We start from the raw sequence: 25,645 nt of genomic DNA, 5'->3' as shown, positions 1-25,645 counted from the left end.
GTGGATTAAGGTTTGCTGAATGAATGAATGAAAGCCTCTAGCCTGTGTGGGCTGAATACAGGCAAGCAGGATTGTTCTCGCTCACCCAGAAGAGCAGAAAGGCGGGCCCCAGGTCAGGCCCAAGCTGCAGGGAGGAGACAGCAAACGCTGTCCATCACCCTGAAAGGGAAGAGGGCTTTAAGAATGGTATTCCCATGGTAGGGGGCTCAGGATTTGGGGTCCTGCTGTGGGGGAGGTCAGGGCTGGGTTCCTGGCTGGGGGTCTCAGTGGAGGGATGTAACACAGGAACCCAGGGAAGGGAGGGTTTCATCATGCCTCTCCGTATCTTGGGAGCCAGGGTATATGCTCTGCCAGGGGAGAGCCCACCCCTGGCTGTGGGATACTTGGAGTTGTCCCCTTCCCTCCACCTTCTACCCAGCAACAGCACATGCTGGAGCCCCATGCCCTGCTCCACACCCTGCTCTGGAGGGGTCAAAGGGAGGGCCCTGTTCTGCTCCCAGGCAGAGGGGAGGGACCCTAGGTCTGTGTTAGTCATGTGATCAATGCACAGTAACCTCCCCGGAAACATTCATAAGTTTAATCCACGCCAGTAATAAAATCGCATTACATTTCTCATAAAATAAATGTTCCCATTTATATACAGAAGACAGACTGTACAGGCCCAGCCTGGCCCCAGGAGGGGTCACACACAGACGGGCGGCGGAGGAAGGGCCGTCCCTCCCATCGAGGACGGAGGAGTTCTAATCGGCAGGAGAGTGGCTGGCCGGCCAGGCGGGTGGACAGACGGGCAGACGGGCAGACAGGCAGACGGACAGACGGGCCTGGAGGCCAGGCGCCGGGCATTACTGAACCTGGGATTCAAAGGTGCCATTGAGCTGTCCCTCCTCATAGTCCATCTGACACAAGATCATGTTGTTCTTCAGGAAGAATTTGTCTCCCACACAAAATCTGGAAAATCCAAGCAGGAGAAAGAGGCCATGGAGGGGTCCCAGTGGATGGTGGAGGCTCCAGACAGGCCCAGCCCAGCCCAGGAGGTGGACATGTGAGAACTGAGGTCCTGGAAAGTTTGCTCCTTGAATTTTCCAGAAGGGATCCCCAAAAGTCTCATAGCAAACCTGGTCAATCACCCTGGGTCAGCCTAGTCCTTAGCCAGGCCCTGCAGTCTGGGGTGTAGGACAGACAGACAAGTCTGGGCCACAGTCAGGTCTCCATGGAGGGGTGGGGTCGGTGAGAAGGTATAGGAATAGCCTACCCCAGTCCCAGAGAGGGAGAAAGAGAGAGAAGGACAAAGAGACAGAAAAAGACCAAGAAAGGAGAGAGGTAGAAGTAGGGAAGGAGAAAGGGGCAATATGGTTGATTTTTCCATCCCTCTGTTCCCTTCCCCAACTTAAGAGGATGACTCAGTGAAGGGTACTCTTGAACAGAATCTGTAGGTTTCCTGGAGGAGCATCCTTCCAGGAGGAGGTGGCTCTGTCCACCATCTTCCCTCCCACCTAAAGAAGGCCTTGCTTTGCTGCCCCCACCCGCTGGCCCTCCTCAAGTACTGGAGGATTTAGCCCTTCCCCAAAGATGTCCCCCAGGTGGCTAGGCCTTTAGTGGGACCCAGGGTCATAGGCCCAGTCCCAGCAGATTCCAATCCAACCACCAGGTGGCACTGCAACTTCACCGAGGTCTTGGTAACAGAGGGTCTGGCCAAGTCCCCAGCTATCCCCTCAGCGTTCCCTCTGGACCTCATCCTCTGGGAACATTTGTATTAGCTCCTTCCTGACATGGGCTCCAGAGGGTTCTGGCTCCTTAGGTCCCTGGGGCCTCCCACAGGGCTGGGACACTGTGTAGGGGCCAAAGACCAGAAAGGAGGCAGACTGGAACCAGAATCACAAGAGTGAGTAGCCATTCCCATAATGGATTTCACCTGCCGGGTCTGGGAACACCTTCTCACTGAAATGTACATGCATGCACATACATATGGCACATACACAAGGGCACAGGGCATGCATTCAGAACCCTTGTACGTGCACATTCAATATGTGTGCACGTGCATACTCCATCATGCACACACCTGCTCACAGAGCACACATGCATACCTACCTTGTACAGGGACATTTACAAATACATACACGTCCATGGCACAGCATGCACACACAGTACGCTGACGCAAGACCCATTATATTCATACAGATCTGTGCCCTACAAATATGCACACACAGTGCTGGAGGACACACACTTGGCTCCAGGGCTCAGGCACACACAAAACACATGCATGCACGTGCATGCTCAGGACAGCACGGACGTACCACCAGATGCACAGCAGGACCCACATTTGCATGTACATGTCTACAGCACTCCTGGTCTGTGCCAGCAGGCATCGGCTGGGGTCTGGTGAGAATGTGGGGTCTGCTACCCGTTCAGCACTCACCTCTGGTTGCAGAGCTGGCAGGCGAAGCAGTCGAGGTGATATACGTTGTCCCGGGCCCGCATCACCATCTCGAAGGCTGGGATCAGCTTGCTGCAGGCGGCGCAGTTTCCTGTGGTGCCAAAAAGCCTGCCAAGGGAAAGGTGCAGAGGGTTCAGGGGGCTGGGGGACAGGGGAGCTGCCTCTGCCCAGGGCCCCGCTGGTCCCTACTCCTGTGGGCTTAGCAGGTGGGCCTAGGCAAGGGGAAAGGAGCACAGGCAGCAGCATCTAGATTCTGCTAAGAGATCAGGCTTTGGAGAAATCGGCACAGCGATCCAGGGAGGGGAGCGTAGGGACTCCAGGGGTTGGATGACATCGCCCATCCCTGGGCTGGGCTGGCAAAGCCCCCTCCCCAGCTCCCACCGGGGTTCAGCTAGCACCCAGGGCCACTGGAAGAACACTGGGCTGGGCCCTGAGCGAAGACTCCAGATTCACACAAGCGGGAATTCAGAGGCAGTCTGCCTGCCCTCAGGCAAGTCATGAGTCTCCGAGCCTCACTTATTTCAACTGTAAAACAGGGACACTGAAATACATCCTTTGCAGGCTTGTTGTGAGAACTTCTATAAACTCTCGGTCATGGATCATTTAGTGAACACCTATAACAGTGTGTGTTTACTATGTGCCATGCACTGTTCTGAGGGCTTTACAAGATAAACTCACTTATTTTTTTTTTTTTTTTAAGAGAGAGAGCGCATGTAAGTGGGCGGAGGGGCAGAGGGAGAGAATCTTAAGCAAGCTTCACACCCAGCGTGGAGCCCTAGGCGGGTCTCGAACCCCAAGATCATGAACTGAGCTGAAATCAAGAGTAGGATGGACGCTTAATCAACTGAACCACTGCGGTGCTCCCCAAGATCAACTCACTTAATCGTGACAACAACCCTGTGGGGTGGTCTTTTTCTGCTACCAACTCACTGGGCGATCCGCCTAAAGCCCTTTTTCCTTTTCCTGGATCTCAGTTTATCCTTCTTCAAAATGGGGATGCTGGGCTAGGTGATCCTGTTCCAAGTCTAAAATAGGACTGATTCCCAAAGAGAGTTCCCAGGACACCTGGAATGATGCTTCTTTCACGCAGGCGCCCCTCCTCTTAGCTGCTGGTTGCAGAGTGCAAGGGGCGGGGTGCACACTTTCTCCCCAGTGCAGGCCAATCTTTGGCCGGGTGTTCCAATTGCTTGAGCCAGCCAAGCTCTTCCTTGCTCCTTTTCTGCACACTGGCTGAGCAAGCCCTGAGTGAGGCAAGGGGGCTGAGAGGCAGGCAGGAGACCCTCTAATCCCTGATTTGTCCAGCTCAAGCTCAGGCGCCTGCAGATGAGCTTGGCTCCATTATTCATCAGCCTGAGCTGCCTGGTGGCTCAGATTAAGGCAGACAAAGGCTGGGCCACAACATCTGCCTGCCAAGGCGGGGGCTTCACTGCCCCCAGTCCAACGAGCAGTGGCTACAGAGGTGGCAGGCCCTGGACAGCCATTATCTGGGGCTGAGCAGCCCCAGGAAGTCTGCCCCCACCCCAGCCCACTGACCTACCTGGCCCCAAAGTCATTCCCTGGCCTCTGTCAGAGCCCAGAAAAAAACACTTTCAGGCTCCAGTAGCTGGCAGAGCACAGAATGCTTATGGGTGCTTTGGCTCTGTTGACAAACCCATCCTTCACTGCGGTCCCCTCTCTCTAGGTCCTCTCGTACTCATCAGTTGGTGTGACACCTCTCCTCAACCTGGGAGGTTCAGCCCCCCAAGGATGCCTGAAACCTTCAGACTTGGAGGCCCCTTCCAGGTCATCAAGGGGGAAGTCCCCAGAAAGAACTTTTCTTAACTCCTCCTTCTGGCCTCAGCCCTTTCCTCTAGCCCAGTGAGGAGCACTGGGTCACTGATCTTGGATTACTGCTATACCTTAAAAACTAATGAAGGCAGGGGCCCCTGGGTGGCTCAGTCGGTTGAACATCTGACTTCGGCTCAGGTCATGATCTTGCAGCTTGTGAGTTGGAGCCCTGCGTCAGGCTCTGTGCTGACAGCTCAGAGCCTGGAGCCTGCTTTGGATTCTGTGTCTCTCTCACTCTCTACCCCTCTCCCGCTCATGCTCTTTTTCTGTCTCAAAACTAAATAAACATTTTAAAAAATTAAAAAAAAAAAAAACAACTTCTGAAGGCAGAAGAAAGAGAAGGTGCAGGCAGGTAAACCTTAGGCTCTTCCCCAAAGTAGGAGAGACTGTGTTGATAACCCTGCCCCCCCCCCCATACGGCCCAGATGTGAACAGAGAGAGCCCCACAAAGCCCTTGCCCTGACCTATTAATTAATGCAATGGGCCTTCCTTCCTCACAAGGCCCAGCCACTACCCAGCAGCCTGTGTAGAAGCCAAATGTAGATGCTGGGTCTCAGCCAAGGCCCCCACTTTGTGGCCTCGTTCCAACCTTGCTGATGTCATAAATGGCCTAAGGGAGGGTTAATTGGGGGAGACAGCCCCAGGGAATAGGATGCAGGTTGTGGGGGAGGGTGGGTTAGAACTCCAAGGAATGTGAGCTGAAGCTTTAGTCTTCATACTATTCTAGGAGGGGCAAACCAAGGCTTGGAGAAAGTTAAAAGCCAGAAGGTTCATAGTTCAAACCCAGGACCCAGGGGACTTAGAGCTTCCCTACTTGCTCCAGGAAGCCCTCTGAGGTGTCCCTTCCCAGATTCCAGGGACAGGGTGGGTCAGAAGCACCTGGCAAAGACAGGGGCCAAACCAGACTGGTGCCCTAGGGAAACTTATCTCCAGTGCCCAATGGTTGCAAAGGCTTGCCCACGACCTGTGCTGGGCATGGAGGCCAGGGAGTTAATGTGTGGCTCTGTCTTCAGGGCTCCGTGAGCATCCAGTGGAGCAGGGCTGGGCCAGGACTGTCTGGGACGAGTGCACACAGACAGGGCCTAGGTCAGAAGGTAGGGGCAGAGCCCTGCTGGGTCCTGGGAGATGGGAGCTTTCTGAGCAGAGCAGCCAGGGCTGGCAGGAGGCCCACCTCAGATAGTCGCGTCGGCACAGGATGAGGTTGGCCTTGGTGTAGAGGGTGGAGCCCACCTCGCCCAGGCGGCAGTCACAGCAGGCACACTTGAGACAGTCCTCGTGCCAGTACTTGTCCAGTGCCTTCAGCAGGTAGCGGTCCTTGATCTTGCGGTTGCAGCCCGCACAGCCCTTCTGCTTCCCTTTGGGCTGGACGGAGAGCATCGGCACGCCTGTGGATGGACAGATGACAGACAGATGGACATAGGAAGGACCCTGTGGCTCCAGGCCCTGGGACCCATCCCTCTGGGAATAGGGGCCCACTGCTTCTCCTAGGGGTTCCCAGGCATCCTCACTTTCTCCCCAGCAGCCTCCTCCCCTGGCCCTGGGTCCTGTCCTTCCAGCTGTACGGCACAGTCTGTTCCCTGCCCTGAGAAGATCCCTCCAGAAGCTGCAGCGGCAGCTGGGAGCCCTGCATCTGCTGTGCTGCAGGGTACACACATAGCCCCAAGGCCCAGCCCCCCTGAGCTGTGTCTCCCGTCCATCCTGCCACCGCCTCCTGTGTGGTCTGCTCCATAGGAGGCCTGAAACCCTCCTCACGCAGCCACCATCTGACTGGCTCCTTCAGTGGCCCGAAGAACTGAATCTCATAATGGGCTTGGGTCCACTAGAACAGATCTCTCACAGATCTTTTTTGCGACCTCAAGACTTCCTCACATTGTTTGTGCCTTTGACCATTTTAACCTAAAATGTCAGGCGACAGCCTCTTGGTTTATTCATGTAGACCTGTGGCAGTATCAGGAACAAAGTGGGGTGCCCCATGACACTCCCAGTGGTGTGCAGGAGCTCTGGGTCACCCGGCAGATGCCTGCAGCTGGGCCTGGCCTAGTTGGGGCTCTCCTTAGGAAAACTTCTGGCTAGATTCAAACTTTTTACCTGCCCTGGCTTGAGGGAGGGAGGTTCAGAGTCTCTCAATCCTTCCTCCTCCCACCAGGATAAGAATCTCTGAGCCAAGGTAGGGAGGGTGACAGGCCAGGGTGGGGGGTGGGGGGGGGGGTTGGAGGGAAGCTCCCAGGGCCCATGGGTGCTTCTCAACATACAAGAAAAAACACAAGGGCAGGAATTTCAGCATGGAGCTTCCTGGAAGGAGAGGCAGACCTCCCAGTAGGCAAGTGCATGCACTCATGCACATCCCACATACACAGGCATAGCATGCAGGCATGTGCACAGAGGCATAGCCTCCTACCCTCTGGCCTTGGGGCCACAAGGAGTGACCACAGGGAGAAAAAGTTGAGGAGGAGGTGGGGACCGATGTTGTCCTGAGTCTGGACATGTGTGTAGAGCCCTGAGGCTTGAATGTGGTGAAGATTATGCTCGGAGGGACGTGCAGGGAGTCTCAGAGCCAGGCCCAGGCTGGGGGCAGGTGGGGGTGCCTATAAGAGTTGCCTGAGAGCCCCTCATGAAGGCAGTGGGGGTGGGGGGTGCCTTCCCTGACATGAGCTCAGGTGGAGGAGTCCACTCTGGAGGGGAACAGCCCACCCCTTCCTGCCTCCTTGGCTCCCCACCAAGCCTCTGGAGTCTACCCCTCTCCTGGCCCCATCCTCTCCAAGCGACCCCAGCACTCTCCAGGGCTCTGGGCTCAGCTCCCATCTCCTGGCATCCCTCCTACCCCACCCCCGGCCCACTGCCCCCTTTCTTTTCCCCCTTCCTGGCATGTGACCCTTCCTCCGACTTCAGAGGAGGACCAGCCTCCAAGGGGCCCCAGTCTCAAAACCCACAGATGTCAGGTCAAAAGGGCCCTCAGAATTCTTCCAGGCAAATGTTCTGAGAAATGATGGAGAAACCAAGGCACAGAAGGTCTGAAGGTAAAATCTAGTGTAAGCCACTAATCAAGCTGGCCCTGGGGGGTCCTCCCTGCCTCCTGTGTCTCTCTTGGGGAGGGGACCCGCCAGAAGCAGCAGGACAGGTGAGGGCAGGGGAGAGGCAGCTCAGGCTGCCTTCCTCCTTCCTGCAGTCCCCGCAGGGCCTGGCTGTTAGCTGGGAAGCTTGCTGACTAATTTCCTTAATGCAGCTCTAAAGGTTAATTGGTCTGAGAGAGTGATGAGGCCCAGGATGACTACGTCCTCAGGCCTGCCTGTGTCTCCTCTGGCCGGGTCCAGCCTGGTCACAGAGCTCTGAGGAGGCCGTGGAAGCCAGCTGGGGAGCAGGCATCCCCGAGAGCTAAGGGGGCTCTGAAGTGTTTTTTCCAAGGTCTGGCCTACAGGGAGGAATCAGGTGTGGGCAAATGGGGGAGGAGTCAGGAGAGCTGGAGGTGAGGAGGTGTGTGGGTCTCAGGGTGGGGCTATTGTCCCCGGAGCCTGTGGAAGCAGCAGCCAGCCAGCACAGCTGTACCTGTACATGCACACCAACTTGGAAATCTCAGGCCAGGCCCCTAGGATAGCTCCACTAAGGCTGGCTTGCCCCTTGCTCGCCTGGACTGGCAGCAGGCCCGAGCCCCCCAGGGCTCTATGCTTGTGCTCTCAGTAGCAGGGGGTGTGTGAGTAACTGGAAAAGCCACACTCAGGGGATCCACCTGATCCACTAGGTTATACCCCCAAATAAAGAAGGACTCCAGCACTAAAAGTGTCTGTCCTGCTCTATCCTCCCTCTGGCATGGCTTCTGGACAGGCTGGCCTTCCAAGCTCAGGCCCCAGCACGCCTAGCAGGCCCCAGAGCCTGCAGGGCTGTGAGCTGCAGTGCGAGCTGGCAGTTCCATCACTGGCGGGACCCTGAACCTACAGGACCCAGGGAGGCCATGAGGCGTGAAGTCACAAGCTGCCCCCAGGTCCCTTGTCCCCTGCCTGTGGTTGGGCTGGGCCTGGCCCTCAGCAGTGCTCTGCAAGGCCTGGGAACCCTGCTCTAGGGTACTGAACTCTGCTTCCTGGGCCCTGGAGAACTCTTAAGAAGCCATACAGATTTGGGGTGCCTGGATGGCTCAGTTGGTTAATCATCTGCCTTCAGCTCAGGTCATGATCTCACGGTTAGCGAGTCTGAGCTCTGTGTTGGGCTCTCTGCTGTCTGCACAGGGCCTGCTTCAGATCCTCTGTCCCCTACTTTCTCTGCCTCTCCTCTTGCCCACACACGCGCGCGCGCACACACACACACACACTCTCTCTCTCTCTCTCTCTCTCTCTCAAAAATAAATAAAAACTTAAAAAAAATTAAAACAAAAAAAGAAACCATACAGCTTCTGCCAGTTTCTGACACCCACTGAGAACAGAACTGCAGGGCCAGCCTGCCTAAGGAGGTCCCAGGGCACAGGGGACCTTGAACCTTCTTCTGCCTAGAAAGGCTGAAGTCCTGGGAGAAGTCTGACTCACCCCTTCTTTCTTTAGGGAGCATCCATACTGTTTGCTCTCACTGAGTTAGTTCAGGAGACTTAAAAACACTCCTGGAAAGGCAAGGAGGTTTAAAGGGGGCATCTCTGGTCTCCTGCTCCCTAAATGAAGTGAAATGCTCCCCTGAGGGTCAGGGCTCTCCCTCCCTGCCCTGCCTCCCCAGCCCCCACCCAGCCTGCCAGTCAGCCCCGCAGACACCTCTTCCCTCCCTCCCCTGCCTGGCTCTGGGAGCTGAGCCTCGGGCCATGCACTTTCCATTAAGGAGATAGCATCCCTTTGCTGAAGTCCATTTGGGATCCATTTTAGTGTTATCTAAAAATCAAATCTACATGGTAATCCTTTTAATGTACTCCTGACTTTAGGAAAAAAACAGCTTTGCGCTCCTTCAGGAAAGGTTTTAAAGCATTACCCAGTAATTACTACTCACCCATGAAAACACTGATATTTTACAATGGATGATGTTGAGCCTGCCCACACGTGCGGGCACAAGCTCAGACATACGCGGGGACCCAGCCAAAGAAACCAGTTCACATAGCCTATTTGCTCCTCCTCAATCTCAGGGTGTTGGGGGATGACATCTGAGGGGAGATCGGCCAAACCCCTACCCCGCCTCTACACCAGGCAGGCTGATAGTGGAAGGAGGCAGCCTCCCAGTCTGACTCATCCGGCTGCCAGACACTTACCCTTAGCTCTTTAATCTGAGGACAAGCCAGACAGTCCCAGTGACCAGGAGGGACTGCCAGAGGTCATTTGGCTCTTTCCACACCCACCCGCCAGCCAGGAGAGAAGCCCTCCTCTTCACAGGGACCCCCACAAGTGGTCTGCCAGGTCAGACCCAAGTCCTCGGCAATCCCCACCCACCCACCCCAGGCCACGCTGCCCCTCACCTTCGGCACGCGGACCTCTCCAAACTGCCAAGCCCGCTGCTCCCAGTCCCACTGATGCCTCCAGCGTGGACAGCAGGCTGAGCTCCTCCAAAGCCAGTCCTCTGCCCTGGAATGCCCACCCCATCCAGCCCTGGGTCACTCTGAGCTATGTCTTGGGCCCCTGCACCCACCACTGGCAGCTCCACCTGGCATGTGAGGCTCCCTCCCACATCCAGCACATCCTGCTCGGCCCTCTGGATCTGCTCCCTGCGGAATCCTGGAATAGCATCCCTCTCCATCCTGCAAATGGACCTTGTTTGCTTCTGTCCCAGGACCTTCCCTCCATCGCTGCTCCCAGAAGAAAGGCCTGGTCCTGCCCATCCCACCATTGACCAAAACTCAGAGTCAGCACTGGGGCTGAGGCTCAGGGCACTGAGCTTGAACTCTGAGAGCCTACTTTCCAGCCTGAGAACTGTTCCAAGTAGCTGGAGGTTCTGGAGCAAATCCCTCATCTTTCTGACTTGCTGTTGTGAAATGGGAGCCATAAAGGTCTCTTTCCACACAGATGACGGTGAGGACAGAACAGGTCATACATATGAAGCCACAGGAGAGTCTGGCATCCAGCGGGGGACACACCAGAACTGGACAGTATTATTAATATGCATCTCAGGATGTCCTCCCCCTGTTCTGACACTTGTTTCCTTTCTCCTTTAACTTTTTATTATGATGTAATTTCAAACCTTCAGAGAAGTTGCAAAATAGAAAGAATTCCAGTATACCTTTTGTGTAGATTCCCTAAATATGGGCATTTTATCATGTTTGTTTTATCCTTCCCTACAGACCTCCCTATAATATCTATAATATTCTTTCCGAATCATTTGAGAGTTGGCTTCAGACATGAAGCCTTATAATCCTCAATACTTTGATGTGTGTTTCCTAAAAGCAAGGACATTCTCATACAATACGATTAACAAAACCAGGAAATGATCATTGACGTAACACTTCTATTACCAACAGACCTCATTCAGATTTTACCCGTTTCCCCAATAATATATTTTACGGCAAAATAAATTCTGGAGCATGCATTGTATTTACTTGTCCAGTTTAGTCCACTTAAGTCTGGAAGACTTCCTCAGCCTTTCTTTGTGTTTCAAGATACTAGCATTTTTGAAGAACACAGGCCAGTTATTTTATAGAGCATCCTTCAATTTGGGTTTGTCTGATGCCTTTGAGTGACTTTAATTCCTCTGTGCCTCAGTTTTCTTTCTTGTAAAATGAACATGAAAATAGTACCTATTCCATAGAGTTTCCAGGAGGAATAAGGGAGTTGGAGCCTGGGTGGCTCCGTCAGTTAAGGAATAAGGGAGAAAATCTATGTGAAGCTGAGGACTAATTGGACCCAGCAGTCAAAAGTTAGCTCTGATCAGTGTCACCCCATTTGGCACACGGGAAGGGGTGACCTTACTCACAGCTCCATCTCAGGTCCCTCAGATAGCGAAGATCACTCACTTTGAGGCAAATAAACGGATTTGAATGTGCCACCACGGTTAAGATCACACAGGCGCTGATTAGAGTCCAGCGATACCCAAAGGACAGTCCAGTGGTCACTGCAGAGGTGTGCAGAAGGAAGCAGCCCCGTCTGTCCAACAGGCTACTTCGGTGACCCATCAAGTTGGAGGGGACTGCTGTGGCAGCTCAGGGCGGGCTCCTCTGGGGCCATGGGTGGGTGTGGCCTCTGCATTGCTCATAACCTCTGCATGTGTCTCAGTAGTGCTTCCGAATCTGTGTCCACACAGCACAACACAGCGACCCAGTGCAGTTCCGGGGCTTCTCTTCCTCACCATGGGCCCCACTTCTCCTCCTCTGGGAAGGAAGCTGGGCTTTCCCGGGGCCAAGGGCAACTTGCAGGGAGGTAACGCCTGACGCTGCTGGCAGCGCTCGGCTTCTAAGCGCTTGGCTCACAACCGCCTTATGAGATGGACACCATTATTATTCCCACTTTAACAGCGGGAAAACCAAGGCCCGAGAAAGGTTCCAGCTTGCCCCTGTTAGCATGGGACACACCTGGGATTTGAATCCTGGCAGTCTGTCTTCTGGGCCCAAGTACTGGATTCATCTGCCCTGCTGCCAGGCCATGCACTGCTAAGCTCTGAGGAGCTGGCAGACCCAGGAGGGAGGCGTTACAGAGAGGGTGCACAGATGCAGGACACGGCTACCAACATGCACAACGGCACACAAGTACTTGTGCCTGACACATAATCACATACGTGTACGCCGGGGCTGCGAGAGGCGGAACTGGGTCTACTGATTCTCTCCACAAGTTTTATTCCAGAACCCGGCAGTGTTAGCATACAGCAGCTACTCAGGAAGTTTTACGAAAACACACATCACACATCTGAGCACACGCATGATGGGTGTGCACATGTAAATATACACATCCATGCACAAGCAATAACGTGCACATTTACTGCCTTTTAAAAAACATTTCCAGGGGCGCCTGGGTGGCTCAGTCAGTTGAGTGTCCAACTTCAGCTCGGGTCACGATCTCGCGGTCCGTGAGTTCGAGCCCCGCGTCGGGCTCTGGGTTGATGGCTCGGAGCCTGGAGCCTGCTTCTGATTCTGTGTCTCCCTCTCTCTCTGCCCCTCCCCCGTTCATGCTCTGTCTCTCTCTGTCTCAAAAATAAATAAATGTTAAAAAAAAAAAATAAAAAAATAAAAAAATAAAAAACATTTCCAAAAAATGGGTCATAGCTCAAAATCAAGCTCTGACATGAGCAAAACCCATGAGTAGGGGGCCTGGTGCTCTGTTCTCAACTCCATCTTCCGAAGGAAATGGAAGAGTGAGAGCCCCCTGGGTTTCGCCCACAGGGACCCACGGGAGTGGTGGTGAAAATCCAGAAAGTCAGTCCCACACTTCTTACACCCACTCCAGCTGCTGGGGGGAGGGGTCTGCAGTCTCTGGGGATCTGGTCCCTGCCACCTGCAAGGTGCCCACATGGGCCCGCACCTGGGCCTGGAACTGCAGAGTTGGGTCCCACATAGGGCCAGCCAGTGGCCCTTCCGTGGCACCAACCCTGTTTAATGAGGAAATTTGAAAGTGTAATCTAATTCTGCAGAATCTCTTTAAATCTCGTTTTCTCAGAAGTAACTTCATTTCGCACGGACACATCCAGCCTTGTGAGAAGGCCTCCATTTCACACCAGTTTTATCTCCACAATTTCTCGTCTCACTGCACTTCTATCCCAGGGCCTTGCCATGCGGCAGGCGAGGCCTGAACTAATAGCATTTCCTACTCATTTGGAATCAAAAGCCAACGAGAACAACTGTTGAAATGCGTGGCTACAGCACCTAGAGCACGTTCATTACCACCCCTCTGCGCACCCCTTCGCAGGTGGTGCACTCACCATGCGAGATGAGAGAGAGAAGCCGGGCTCCCGTGGCCTCCACCTCCCCACTGGGCCAGGGGAGGGAGGCTGGGAGTGGTGGCCAGCTCACCCCTTTCACTCTGGCACTGCCCCTCAAGGGGGTCAAGAGGGGCTGTGTAGACGCGAAGACTGTGGGCCCTTCAGACAGACGGCCTCAGCTTGAATTCTGGCTCCAACACCTCCCAGCTCTGCCTCGATTTACCTACCTGCTAAATGAGGACTGCCCAGTTTAAAGAATTATTCCGAGGATTAAATGAGATAATGGACATGATTTATAAAAGGATTTGATGCAGTAGCTTAAGAAAATCAGCTATGAAAAGTTATCTACGTCTTATGATCCAACAATTCTCTTCCTAGGTATACACCCAACAGAAACGGCAGCTTATGTCCACCAGAGGGGACGTACAAGGATTTCCAGAGCAGTTTTCTTCGTAACACCCCACAGATGAAAACAACACAAATGGCCATGGACAATAAAACGGATGATCCACTATTGTGCAGTCACGCAATGGAATAATACGCAGCCACGAAAAAGACTGATACACATAACACTGATACACATAACAACTGATCACTGATCACATACACTGATACACATAACAACATGGGTGAATCAGACAGCAGAATGTTGAATGAAAGAAGCCAGAGGCAAAGGTACATACTGTATAATTCTATTTGTATGTAACACCCAAACAGGCAGAACTGATCTGTGGTGAGAAATGTCGGAATGATGGTGTGTATTACGGTGAGGCAGAAGGCGTGAGGAAGCATGGTGAGAAGCTGCAAGTGTCCTAGGTCTTGATCTGGGTGGTGTTTAGAGGGGCACACATAGATGTAAAAACTCATTGCACTGAACATTTGAGACTTCTGCATTTTACTGCATAGATGTTATACCTCCGTTAAAAAAAAAAAAAAAAAAAAAGAACTAAAATGGAGACCTCTCAGTCAGGACTTTGGACACCTCTTCATAAACTGCCCCCTCCCATTTCCTCAGCACTCACTCCACCTGTTATCTCAGTGAATCCTCATATTAACTCTGAGGTACTAAATGATTACACCCACTCAACGGATGAGGAAGCAGAGGCTTAGGAAGGTTCAAGTCCTTACCCAAGGTCACATAGCTAGAAGGCTGCAGGGCAGGGACTGAAGTCCCCACCTGCCTGACTCCAGAGTTCAGATTCTCATCCAGCCCGTGCCCCATGGCTTCTCTGCACAGCCTGGTTGAGGAAAGCTCACTGGGATAGCATCTGGGTTCTCCCCTGCAGTCTAGATGCCAGAATGATGCCAGGAGGCATGCTTACAGCAGGGCCTAGGTTAAGAAGAACAGGAGAAATGATGGCCCAGGCAGGGCACAGTCTCCATGCTCTTGTGTGTCATAGACCATATCTGCTCACCTGGTGGCCCTGCAGAAGTTATAGCTGCTGTGGAACCTTGAAAGAGCTTCTAGGCAGGGCCAGAAAGGAGACACGGACGAGAAACTAAGGATGAAAAAGGGAGCAGAAGAACTGTGTAGAGGCAGACCTAAGATGTTTGCATTGTAGTCTTGAGAGAGACATAGAAGCCTTGAGATGGCACATGACCTCAGGGGGTTGAGCCAAGCTGTGAGGGGCAGGCTGGGGGCTCTAGCCCAGAGCCTAATTGCTGGGCTGAGCCTCAATCGACAGCCAGGGGCTTGTGTGTGAATGAGGGAAACGGGGAGGGAGGGAGTCCTAGAAGAGGGGCCAGACTCAGGATAAGAAATTAAAAGGAGGTCCAGGCACCTGGGTGGCTCAGTCGGTTACGCATCCGACTCTTGGTTTCAGCTCAGGTCATGATCTCATAGTTCATGAGTTTGAGCCCCACATCCAACTCCATGCTTCCAGCAGAGCCTGCTTGGGATTCTCTCTCTCCTTTCTCTCTGCCCCTCTCCCTGCTCACATGCTCTCTCTCAAAATAAATAAACATTAAAAAAAAAGAGTTCATAATAAAAAAAGAGAAGAGAAGAGAAGGAAAGGAAAGAAAAGAAAAGAGAATGGAGATCCAGCAATTCTTGCCTTCTCTAAAGTGTTAAGTCCCTCCAGGTTTCCACAGTCCACCACCGCAGGAAGGCAGAAGGAAAGCACTGCCCAGTGCTGTCCCCATATACCTGCAGCCACTACAGTCACGTTCAACTGCATGATAATAATATCCTTTATTCAATGCCTACTATGTGCCAAGTGCTTTACATGCATTATCTGTCCTCCTCATGATGATCCCTGAGGTCAGAGAAATCACACAACCTGCCTAAGGGTAAGCTTCAGACCCAGGCTGCTGGCCTCATCTCCTCCTGTTCTACGTCCTGGCCAGAGGCAGTATGGAATCATCTTTTTCCTAAGCAATGGGGAAAGCAAACTTCTGCTCGGGCCCAATGTGATGCCTGCCAAAAGAAGAAAGCTCTAAAGATCCCTTGCAGGGGAAGGATGAGCCTCTGGTCCCCAGTGCCCCGCAGAGGAGCCATTTCCTATGAAGGTGTAGGAAGCAGCAGGCATTTTTGCAGCGTGTTTTTGGTGGATCAAACCTCCTTAGAATGGTGTGTCCTAAAGCCTGAACCCGCAAATGACGTTCGAGTGTTTGGAGATGAAGGGGCTGAGGAGTTTCCACACACATCTCATGGGCCCTCATGGTTGAGAGAAGCCAGACCCAGCACAGCTTGGTGTCTGGCAACGGCTTTAGGGGACCCAGCGTAGACCTCGCAGGGGCCTGGGTGATGCACTGAGAGACACTGGAGCAGGTGCAAATGGAATCTGCTCTCCAGAGACACATAATTTTCTGCCGTTCTTCAGTGAAGGGGACTTAGAAACATCAGAAGCTGCGTGTGCTCTTTGGAGTCCGTCATGGGCAATGATGCTTCAGTTAATTGCATAGCTATCTGCAGAACGAGTGTAGGCATTCTCTTCCAGTTCTCTGTTTCCATGAAGTTTCACACATATCTCAAAAGCAATAGGTCGAAAACAGGACTCTGGACCTCCTCCCCAAAACCCGGTCCCTGTACCCGTGTCCCAGGCTTCCCCTCACCACACTAACACCGTTATCCACCCAGATGCTCAGGCCAGAGACTGGGAGCCGCCCTCAGACCCTCCATCATCCTCACTCTCTCCCACCGCTGATTCCCGCTTCCCATCCTGCCTCTTCTTCCCATTTCCAGAGCCACCACCATCTTTCACACACCATCAGCAGAGCTCCTGACCAGCCTCTCACGTCTACTATCTCCATTCCACTCTTCACACAACAGCTATAGAAATCTTTCAAAACAAAGTAGGTCAGGTCACTGCTCAGCTTGAAACCCTTCCATAACTTCCAGTGGGTTGAGAATAACATCCACCCTCTTCAACGAGCCTATGATATCCTCATGTGGTCTGGCTCCTGCCTCCCCCTCCAATACTGTGCACCAGCCACATTCCTTCCAGATCTCCCTCCTCCCTCAGGGCCTTTGCACATGCTATGTCTCCTTCCCAGAACACCCTTCTCTGCCTCTTCGTGTGGCTGGCTCCTTCCCATCCTTAGACTTCAGCTTAAATGTCACCTCGTCGGAGAGGCTTTCCTTGACTACCTTATTTCCTTATTTACATGACTCCCTTGTCATTTCCTTCTGAGTTTTTAATCACAACTTGTAATTGTTTTACTTTTTTGTGATTGTACTAAAGACAAATGATTGGCCTCGCTCATAAGAACAAAAGCCCCATGAAGGCCTATTTTTTTAGTCCTGCCTTGTTCACCATTGTATCTCCAGCACTGAGCCTCATAGCAATCACTTTTTAACCATCAGTTCAGTTAATGAATAAAAAGACTAAGCAGAATCTATCCAGATATTACTAAGAGTCTTCAGGCCAGAGGGGGCTAAATGCAGACAGGCAGGCTACCCAGAGATGGGAGCCTTCCCATCAGGCTTGTTGCTGCCCCATGCCACACACTGCTAGGCACCTATACCTATGTGGCCTAAGACAGCAGATCTGTGGCAGTGCCTAGGTCCTGCCATCCTCAATCTGGAATTTTGAGAGGACTACCCAGGGCTCCAGCTGCAAAATGACAGCTCTTTTGCAAATATAAACCCTCTACCCTTTAGATTAAGGGGCATCAATCCTCTTCTCCAACCCCTCAGACCTGTGAGGAATGAAGTCCCCCTTTGAATGTCCCCTTGCACACAAATGCTCCATCCCAACCCTCAGAGAGTGGAGGTAGAGCCCCAAAGTTCGGTCATCTGTGAAATCTCATCAGCTCAATCTTTCCCTTTGTGCCTGTGGCCTGGGCACCCTTCTCTGCCTGGCACAGACCTAGCCTCCCCTACTCCCCACCTGAGGGTCCTCTTGGCTATGATATGACCACTCCTACCTCCCAGCCAAGTCTGAGCCTCTTGAGGACAGTGGGAGGAAAAAGCCCCCAAAGGTTACTACAGAAGAACCCTAGGCCCAAGCCTTTCTCTAACTGTAGCCTCTGCCAAGCCCCCTCCCATCCAGGGCTGCTGGAGCAAGCCCCCAGGTCCTTTGACAGAATGCTGCTTGGAGCTGTACAGCTATGGGAAATCAGCAGGGAAGTGTCTGGAAGCTGTGTTCCCCAGACAGCAACTCAGCTGCTCCCTGGGCACCCGCAAAGCCCACGTCACCCATCTAATGAAACAGGGCTCCCAAGGGGCCTGCAATCTCTGCAGAGGAGGAGGAGAGCACAGACTCTCAGACGAGTCTCAATTTCACAGCATCAGGGACGTGAGCACCAACGCGCTGAACCAGAAAACGAGAGTCTGGCAGGAGCTGCAGACACACCGTGAGCGCCAGGGGATCAGAGATTAGGGCCCTTCAAAATCAATTTTGAATTCAAACTTTTAAATGTGTTCTCCAGACATAAGGAGGGGACCCTCCAGGCAAGCTCAGCCTAGCCAGATGCTGGGTTCTGCTTCCTTCTCGAAGCATCCAGAACCTATCTGCTAGCCACTGGGCTGGATGAGGGAAAGGAGGACAAGGGGACTAGGAGGGAGACTCCAGTGCCCCGCACCCAGGAGCCACAGGGACAGGAGTCCCTTCGGCTCTTGCTGACACAGCATGACCTCTGGGGTGCCTGTCTGGGGTCCTTCCTGAAGCTCCCTGGTGAGGCCTTGAGGGCTGCTCCACCCTCCTCTATAGACTTGGATGAGAGAAGCTGAAGGCAAGGTCTTGCAAGGCAAGGCCAGATCCCTATTCACCTCCCAACCTGGTTGAGGAGGCTCACGGGGCACCAGTGGATGAAGCCATTTAGAATAAGAGCTTTGGAATCAGATGGGCAGGGTTTGTATCTCAGACCAGCCACGGTCTCCCAGAGAGATCTTGGTTCAGGAGTGAATTTCCCTCCCAGAAACCTGGTGGGAGAAAGCTTGCCGTGAGTGTGAGTGTCTTGGAAGGCAGGCCCTGTGAAGTCAGAGTGGTCCAAAGTCCCCCCAGTACAAAGGACAAGAAAGTATCCTGTGTGTGAGTCAGCAGGATAGGCTGGCTGCCGGGAGAGCTGGTGTGGCTGCCACAGGCTGCATCATCCAAGGCATGGTGGCTGCAGCCAAAGAGCTGACAATCATACTGTCTGTCACCTGACAGACTGTGTGTGGAGTATTGAGTACAGTTCTGGGCCTGGCATGGTGAGGTGGACAGGGACACACAGGGAATTGGGACTCCTCAGGAAGCTGAGTGGGACCACCTGCTCAGCCAAACCCCAGAAAAGGCCCCAGGGCTAGGAGCGGGAAGGCCGTGGGAAGCTCAGGAGGGCAGACGATGCTCCTGGCAGCCTCAGTTATGGTCCCCACACTCCTGCCTGGGTCCCGGCTCAGCAGGGTTCCTCCGAGCATAGGATCAACCCACTACTGATGCCTTCCCCCCATCTCTGTGGGAAACCGGGTCCGTGACGAGACTCTGACCCCAGCGACCTCACAACCCCCGTTCCCCAGTTCTCCAATTCTCAGACCACTGCTGCTTTAAGCCACACTCCTGGGACACAAACACGAGTGACTGTGAACGACTCTTCAGCTGAGAGGCGGCAGAAAGGGTGGCCGAAGACTTGGGCCTGCGGAGACCTCACAGGGAGCCCCTTTTGGAATGAGGAGCAAAGGGAAAGGGCTGGGGCTACTGGACCACATATGGGAGGGGAGGCAAGCCCCCCCCCCCCCCAGCTTGGGAGTGGGCTGTCAGCTCTGCAAGGAAATTACAACATGGGCCTGGGTAATGCTCCTTTTAGTTACAGCATAAACTGCGGCAATAAAGCGTACCTGGGGAATGTTTAGAGAAAGCACTAATGATTTCTTCCCCAGTGGTTAATAAATTCACTTCCAGATCAATTTGTTCGCGATAGAGCCCGGCGAGCGGAACCCGCGCGGCGGGCACAGCCGAGTGTGTCTTTTTCAGTATAAATGATTTATTACGATGATTAGCGGCACATAAACAATTTAAAATACAACGCTAATTAGTTTGGGGAAGAAAGGAGGGGAAAAGCCACCCTGCCTCTCTCCCCATTATGTTCTACTTCCCTAAGTGTGTACTTTTTAATTAAATCCAAATGTCACAATAAATTTAAAGTGTTTTATTACCACTCGGGGTAAGTAAGGCAGTCATGCAAGCCCCCTCTCAGGCATCTACAGGCCAGGCTGCGGGGGAGGATTGGGGGCACCAGCGGGGTCTGTCCACAAACTCTCCTCGAGATGGGAGATCTTTCAGGAGACCCCGGAAGCCCCTCCTGGTTTCTGGCAGCCCCAGGCTGGAAAGCGCTGGGACCGCCCATCTCCCACCTTCCCAGCCAGCCCAAGTGATGTCTCCTCCTTAACATTGGTCCCGACTGGCATGGCCACCTCTCAATGGGCCCACAATACTCCATGCCCTCTCCAAGCTCTCCTCACGTGCTAGGTGTATAGGTGACACTTTTTGTTTCCCTGGCTTCATGCTTGCCGCTTCACATCCAACATCTTACCACGTTCTCCAGTGCTATGAGTAGCAATTATTGTTTCAGTTTTATGGATGGGAAACTGGGGCTCACGGAGGTAGAGCAACTTATCCAAAGACACACAGCTAAAAAGTGGACTTTTTGCAGAATCCTTATTCCTATAGCACCATTCTACCTCAGAGCCCATACCCAGCCATGTCTGGGCCCTGATTTCCCAGTGCCCAGGACGGGGCCAACGACATGATGGCGGCTCGGACAGGCCCCTCCAGAGTACAGAGCCCTGCCCTACCCAGAGACACATTTGAGGGAGGAGTTCAGGCAAGGGACCTGGACTCATTAGAGTCCAGTACAAGGTCAGGTTCTGCCATTGACCCACAATGTAAACTCAGTCAGGTCCTTTAAGCTCTCTGAGCTTCAGCTTCCCCGTCGGCAAAACTGGAGTGTGGCACCCATCTCACAGGGCTAAGGAACTAAAGCAGCTAAACCCACAGAGTGCTTTGCAATCCTTGACATACTGTGTGAGCAGTAATTGTTAACAAAAGCTCTCAGGGTGAGCAGGGATCCACGAGAACCCCATTTCACAGATCAGAAAACTGAAGCCAGCAGGGGAAATGACTTACCCAAGGTTCCTCCAAACCTTAGGAGCCCAGAAAGGACCAGGCAAGGAAGCCCGGACAACAAAGGATTTCTCTCCTAAACTCTCCTGCACTGCTTATTTGAAATTACAAATATCCCTAAACACAGAGTTCCCACATGACCTGGCACTTCCACTTCTAACTACACACCCAAGAAAAGCAAAAACATGTGCCTGCACAAAAACTTGTACGTGAATGTTCATATCAGCATTATTCACAACAGCTATAAAGGAAACACAATCCAAACATCCATCCACTGATGAGAAGAAAAATAAATGTGATACATACATACAGTGGAGTATTAATTGGTCCATAAAGGGAAGTACCGATTCACACTACAGCATGGATGGGCCTTGAAAACATCAGGCTAGGGAAAAAGTCAACCACAAAGACCACATATTGTATGATTCCATTTATATGAAAAGTCCAGAACAGGCAAATCCACAGAGACAGAAAGTAGATTAGTGGTTGCCAAGGAGGGGGGAATGGGGAGTGACTGCTAATGGGTATGGAGTTTCTTTTTAGGGTGATGGAAGTGTTCTTGAATTAGGTAATGGTGAGGGTTGCACAACTGTGAATATACTAAAAACCACTGAATTATACATTTTAAAAAGGTTAATTGTGTGGCATGCAAATTATGTCTCAATAAAGCTGTTATAAAGGAAAACAAAACAAACAACAACAAAAACAAATACCCCTTTGAGAACAGGAGAAACCAGCTGACAAAAGTCAAGTCCTAGGGTTAGGGGAGGAGGCCTGGGAGGTCCAGCAGCCAGGCCTCACAGGGAGGTCCGGCCCTGCTCACCCCATCTGCAGTCGGATGCTCCCCAGGGAGGACAGGGCTCCAGTGTGCCCCCTTGCCTCCTCCCAGCCCTCCCCATCCGGAAACCTGACTGTGCCCACTTTTCCAGCCCTGCTTCCCAGGAAATTCAGACACTACTGGATCCACCACTCTTCTCTGACCTGTTTGCTTCCACTATTGCATTCATGTTTTGTCTTTTGTTGGAATTTCTGCATCTTCTGAGGCCTACGCCCGACCCAAAAACTGGGCGTGCCCGTGGGGGGACGGTGCCTCTCTCAGACCTTGAGCCTGTCCTACATTAGGCACCACAAGTTATGGTACGTGCATAACGAATAAGATCACAGTGAGGCCCTCCAGGCCCCCCAGCCCAGATTCAGTTAAGGAGTGCTGCCCTCTCCCGCTGGGACAGGGGTGTGAAGGCTTGGATCCAGGACACAGAGGCTGCCTCTGGGTCAAATGAAAACCACTGGAGGGAGAGAGCGCCCTTCGTGGCTAATCTGAGAGGGTAACTCAAAAAGATAAAGCATAAGAGACTGTTAAAAACTGAGAACAAACTGAGGGTTGATGGGGGGTGGGAGGGAGGGGAGGGTGGGGGATGGGTATTGAGGAGGGCACCTTTTGGGATGAGCACTGGGTGTTGTATGGAAACCAATTTGACAATAAATTTCATATATTGGAGAAAAAAAAAAAAAAGATGAAGCATCCTGGCCAACAGGGGGCACCAGGCCGGCACTGTGACAGGCACACCCAGCCACACCTCCCTCCTGGGTCTGGAGGGATGACCAAGGTTAGGTTGAAGGTTGTTAGGGCACCTCAGGCTTCATCTGAGCGCACAAACCAGCCTCCAAGTCTCCCACATGTGGAAAGAGCCCCCAAGAGGGGACAGGACAGCTCTGGTCACTAGAGAAGGGTACCTGTGCCGTGGGGCAAGAGGACATAGGCCCATTTCCTAGGCACGGGGCTGGTTCCATGAGTCTCCATGGCTTCATCATGGGCTGCTGTCTCAGGAAGCTGCCCCTTAAGGAAACTATCCCCTAGCTTCTCCAAACTTCTCTTCCAAAGCCCTGCAGGTCAGGATGTCTCAGGGGTAAGGGGTGGCAGGCACCCTTCACTTACGCAGCCACCATGTTCTCACTAACAACTCCGCAGGTGGGCACAGTGCTTTCTAGCAGGCAAAACACACAAAAACATCTTCTCCCATCTGAGTTCTCTGCAAAGGACGAGGAGGATGCTGTGGGTCCTAATTTACGTTTCAGGCAACAGGCTTAGAAAGGATGCGTGGTTTTGCACAGGGTCACACAGCGGCAGGTAGAAGAACTAGACATGCCTGAGGTCTCACTGTCAGAGGAAGGCAGAGTAGGGCTGGAATCCAAACTCCACGCTTATAACCTCCCTCCGAAGTCAAAAGAAAGCCACCTCTGCGGTAAGCTGTCACACCCTCACGCAGCTGCTGTTGTTTTTAGAAAATTTGACAGATTTCACATCTGCCTGTGTCTGGGCTGATGCTCTTGGGGTTTTTCTCCTCTTAGGGGAGGGAATCCAGAGCCTTCACCCTGGAAGAGAAGGCAGAGCTCCTAGGAGTATGGGCCCTGGAGAGAAGAGGGTGTGGCTAGAGACAGGATGGAGTGGGTGGGTGGGGGTGGTTTGAGTCACCCTTGGGCAGCCAGGCAGGAGCGGCGCCACCCACAGATGCCCCTGAGAGTCAGCTCACTGCACAGGCAAGACCTTGTTTCATTTGTACCACACGGAGGTGCCCTGAGACACGAATTCTGTTCTTCTCAGGGCCTACCTTAGCCATATATAATTGGGGAGTAGACTATATTAGACGCAGACAAGGTAGAAATACTTAGCTCTGTCCCAGAATCAGCTTTTATGGAAGCCAGTCTGAGAGAGAAAACTGGCCCAGAGCTAGGAGGCCAAGAAACTCTTTACAGACAGATCACATGAGGCAGAGGGGTTAGGAAATGGCCCATGGGTGGCTGGGCAGGTCTGGACTAGCTGCTTTTCCCCATCCTGGTATGCTCCTGCTTGCCTCAGGCCCACGGGCTTCAGGTCATTCCTTTGGAACCTGGAAAGTCAGGATCTTGGTCCAGTCATGAGGAAGCAATAGAAGAGCAAGGGTAGGGTCAAAGGAAGCCTCAGGCCAAAGACAGGCAGACAAGCAAGGGCCTCTGGGACAGAGGTAGGTTAGGACAGGTTTGGAGCCAGGTCCTCTAGTCTGCCTTCCTTCGGGCTCAACTCCAGAAGTTCAGGCCCGGCTACTGGCAACCAAGAGGCTCTAGCCAGGATCTTCATCACTGGGAGACCTCAGATGAGCCATCACATTCCAAGGCCACACTTCCAGTCATGCCCTCTACCCTTTTTTTCCTGGACTTCAACTGCCTCTTCTCTTAACCATCCAGACCCCCATTTGCACCCCATCACCTCACATGTGCAGACTGCAGACTCGGAAGGAAATGGAGGAAATGGGAGGAAATGGGAGGAAACAGAGGGAGGGAGGGAGGGAGGGAGGGAGGGAGGAAGGAAGGAAGGAAGGAAGGAAGGAGCAGGGAGCAGTCTGATGCTGGAGGGGTGGGGAGCAGATACTCTGGGAAGCTCAAAAGGAAAAATGCTTCCCCCTCACATTATGCATTGTCTTTTCTGCCCCTCTGATTTATTTTCCCCAGAGTAACTGTGGTTTAATAATATATTTGGTCTTTGTCTCCGGTTCTTGGCGCAGAGCTTCTAAAACCCTTGATTTTCCTGAGTGATAGGAACATCTTCTGTTATTCCTGAGGAGCCCCTTCTGAGCCCACCTGCGTTTATGCTATTGAGGTGACTTAAGGTGAGGACCTCAGCCAGCCTCAGGATGGGGCTGGTCACCAGAAAGACCCAGCAATTAGAGGGCTGGGACTTTCAGCCCTGTGTACTGACAGACCTCCAGGAAAGACAGGGAGGGGGCTGGAGATTAAGCTTCAAAAAAACTCTTGAACAAAACTTGATGAGCTCTAGGTTGATGAATGCATCCGTGTGCCAGGAGGGTGATGTACCCCAGTTCCCCAGGGACAGAAGCTTCTGTGCTCAGGATCCCTCTCCCCAGACCTCACCTTATGTACCTCTTCATCTGTAGCTTTTATAGTAAACTGGTCAGTATAAGAAAGTGTTTCTCTGAGTTCTGTGAGCCATCCTGGAAAATTCTCTAACCTGAGGAGGGGATCATGGGAACTCTGATTTAGAGCAGGCCTGCCAGAAGTATAGATGACATCCTGGATTTGTGATTGGCCTCTGAAGTGGGGAAAGTCTTGTGAGACTGAGCCCTTAATCTGTGGGAGCTGATGCCAGAGAATGTCAGAACTGAGTTAAATTGTAGGACACCTAGTCGGTGTCCATTGAGAACTGGAGAACTGCTGGGTGGTGTTGGAAAACATACCAGAGCAGTACAAATAATCTTAATAAAGTGTAACTCTATCCTCTCTCTAGAACACAGCAATCCTTGGGATCTTCTCTGCTCCTCTCCAACCTCTTTCACCTGTTTGTTCGTTCATTCATTCGTTCATTCATTCACTCACTATTCACTTAATAAGTATTTGCTAAGCATCTGCTACTAGGAACTAGCCCCTAACACATATTTTGATAATAATTATACTAACATTAATGATTTTTCATCAAGAAAGTAGTTCTTAATGAGCTCTATTAAGTCAATTTGATTCCTTCATCAATTTTCTATTCACTAGCGTTAAACCAAGATTTGCCCCCCTTTCCTGTTTTTATTTCACTAGAATTCTTTTTTGTTTTTTTTTTCCTAGCACTTAAAAAAATTATTTTTTCAACAACATTACTGGAATTATTTTTATTGGGATTATTTTTAAGTTTGAAGTGACTATTTGGTTCATGATCAGTTTTTGGCTCATATTAAATCTTATGAACTAGAGCTTTTGACATGGTTGAGATTTCTTTTGTGATAATTACTTCTACCAAAAAATGTTTCCTGAGCCAACTTTGGCAGATCTAAATTTTGTCAGGAAGATTTGATTCCTCCATCAAATCTTAGTCAATACCATATTTTGCCAGGTGCGATCTTAACTGCTGCCAGTTTTGCTTTGTGTTAATTATTTCAACCAATTTTGATTTTTTTTTCCGGGATATTTTTTAATTGTTACATTTTCAATAATATTACTAAGATGTTATTCTCACATGTAAGGCATATTTTGGCACTGATCTGATAAAAAATTCTGAGGATCA

General features: G+C 52.0%; 1 protein-coding gene across 2 annotated transcripts in view; it reads right to left on the bottom strand.

The window, feature by feature from the left end:
• Positions 1-563: 563 nt before the first annotated feature.
• LMO1 (LIM domain only 1) overlaps positions 564-25,645 on the bottom strand; it is a 41,681-nt gene continuing 16,599 nt past the window's right edge. For both annotated transcript variants that reach the window (XM_019456215.2, XM_019456214.2), the window contains 3 exons: positions 5,433-5,646; positions 2,417-2,542; positions 564-948 (listed from right to left, as the gene is read on the bottom strand). In XM_019456215.2, coding sequence (XP_019311760.1) covers positions 843-948; positions 2,417-2,542; positions 5,433-5,646 — 446 coding nt within the window. In that variant the 3' untranslated portion in view covers positions 564-842. The remainder of the gene's footprint in view (positions 949-2,416; positions 2,543-5,432; positions 5,647-25,645) is intronic.

The sequence above is a fragment of the Panthera pardus genome, unplaced genomic scaffold (assembly GCF_024362965.1).
Source record: "Panthera pardus isolate Hobbes unplaced genomic scaffold, ASM2436296v1 HiC_scaffold_12, whole genome shotgun sequence".
Classification (NCBI taxonomy): Eukaryota; Metazoa; Chordata; class Mammalia; order Carnivora; family Felidae; genus Panthera; species Panthera pardus.
Note: the sequence above shows the minus strand (reverse complement) of the source record. Positions and strands in the feature narration are given on the sequence as shown.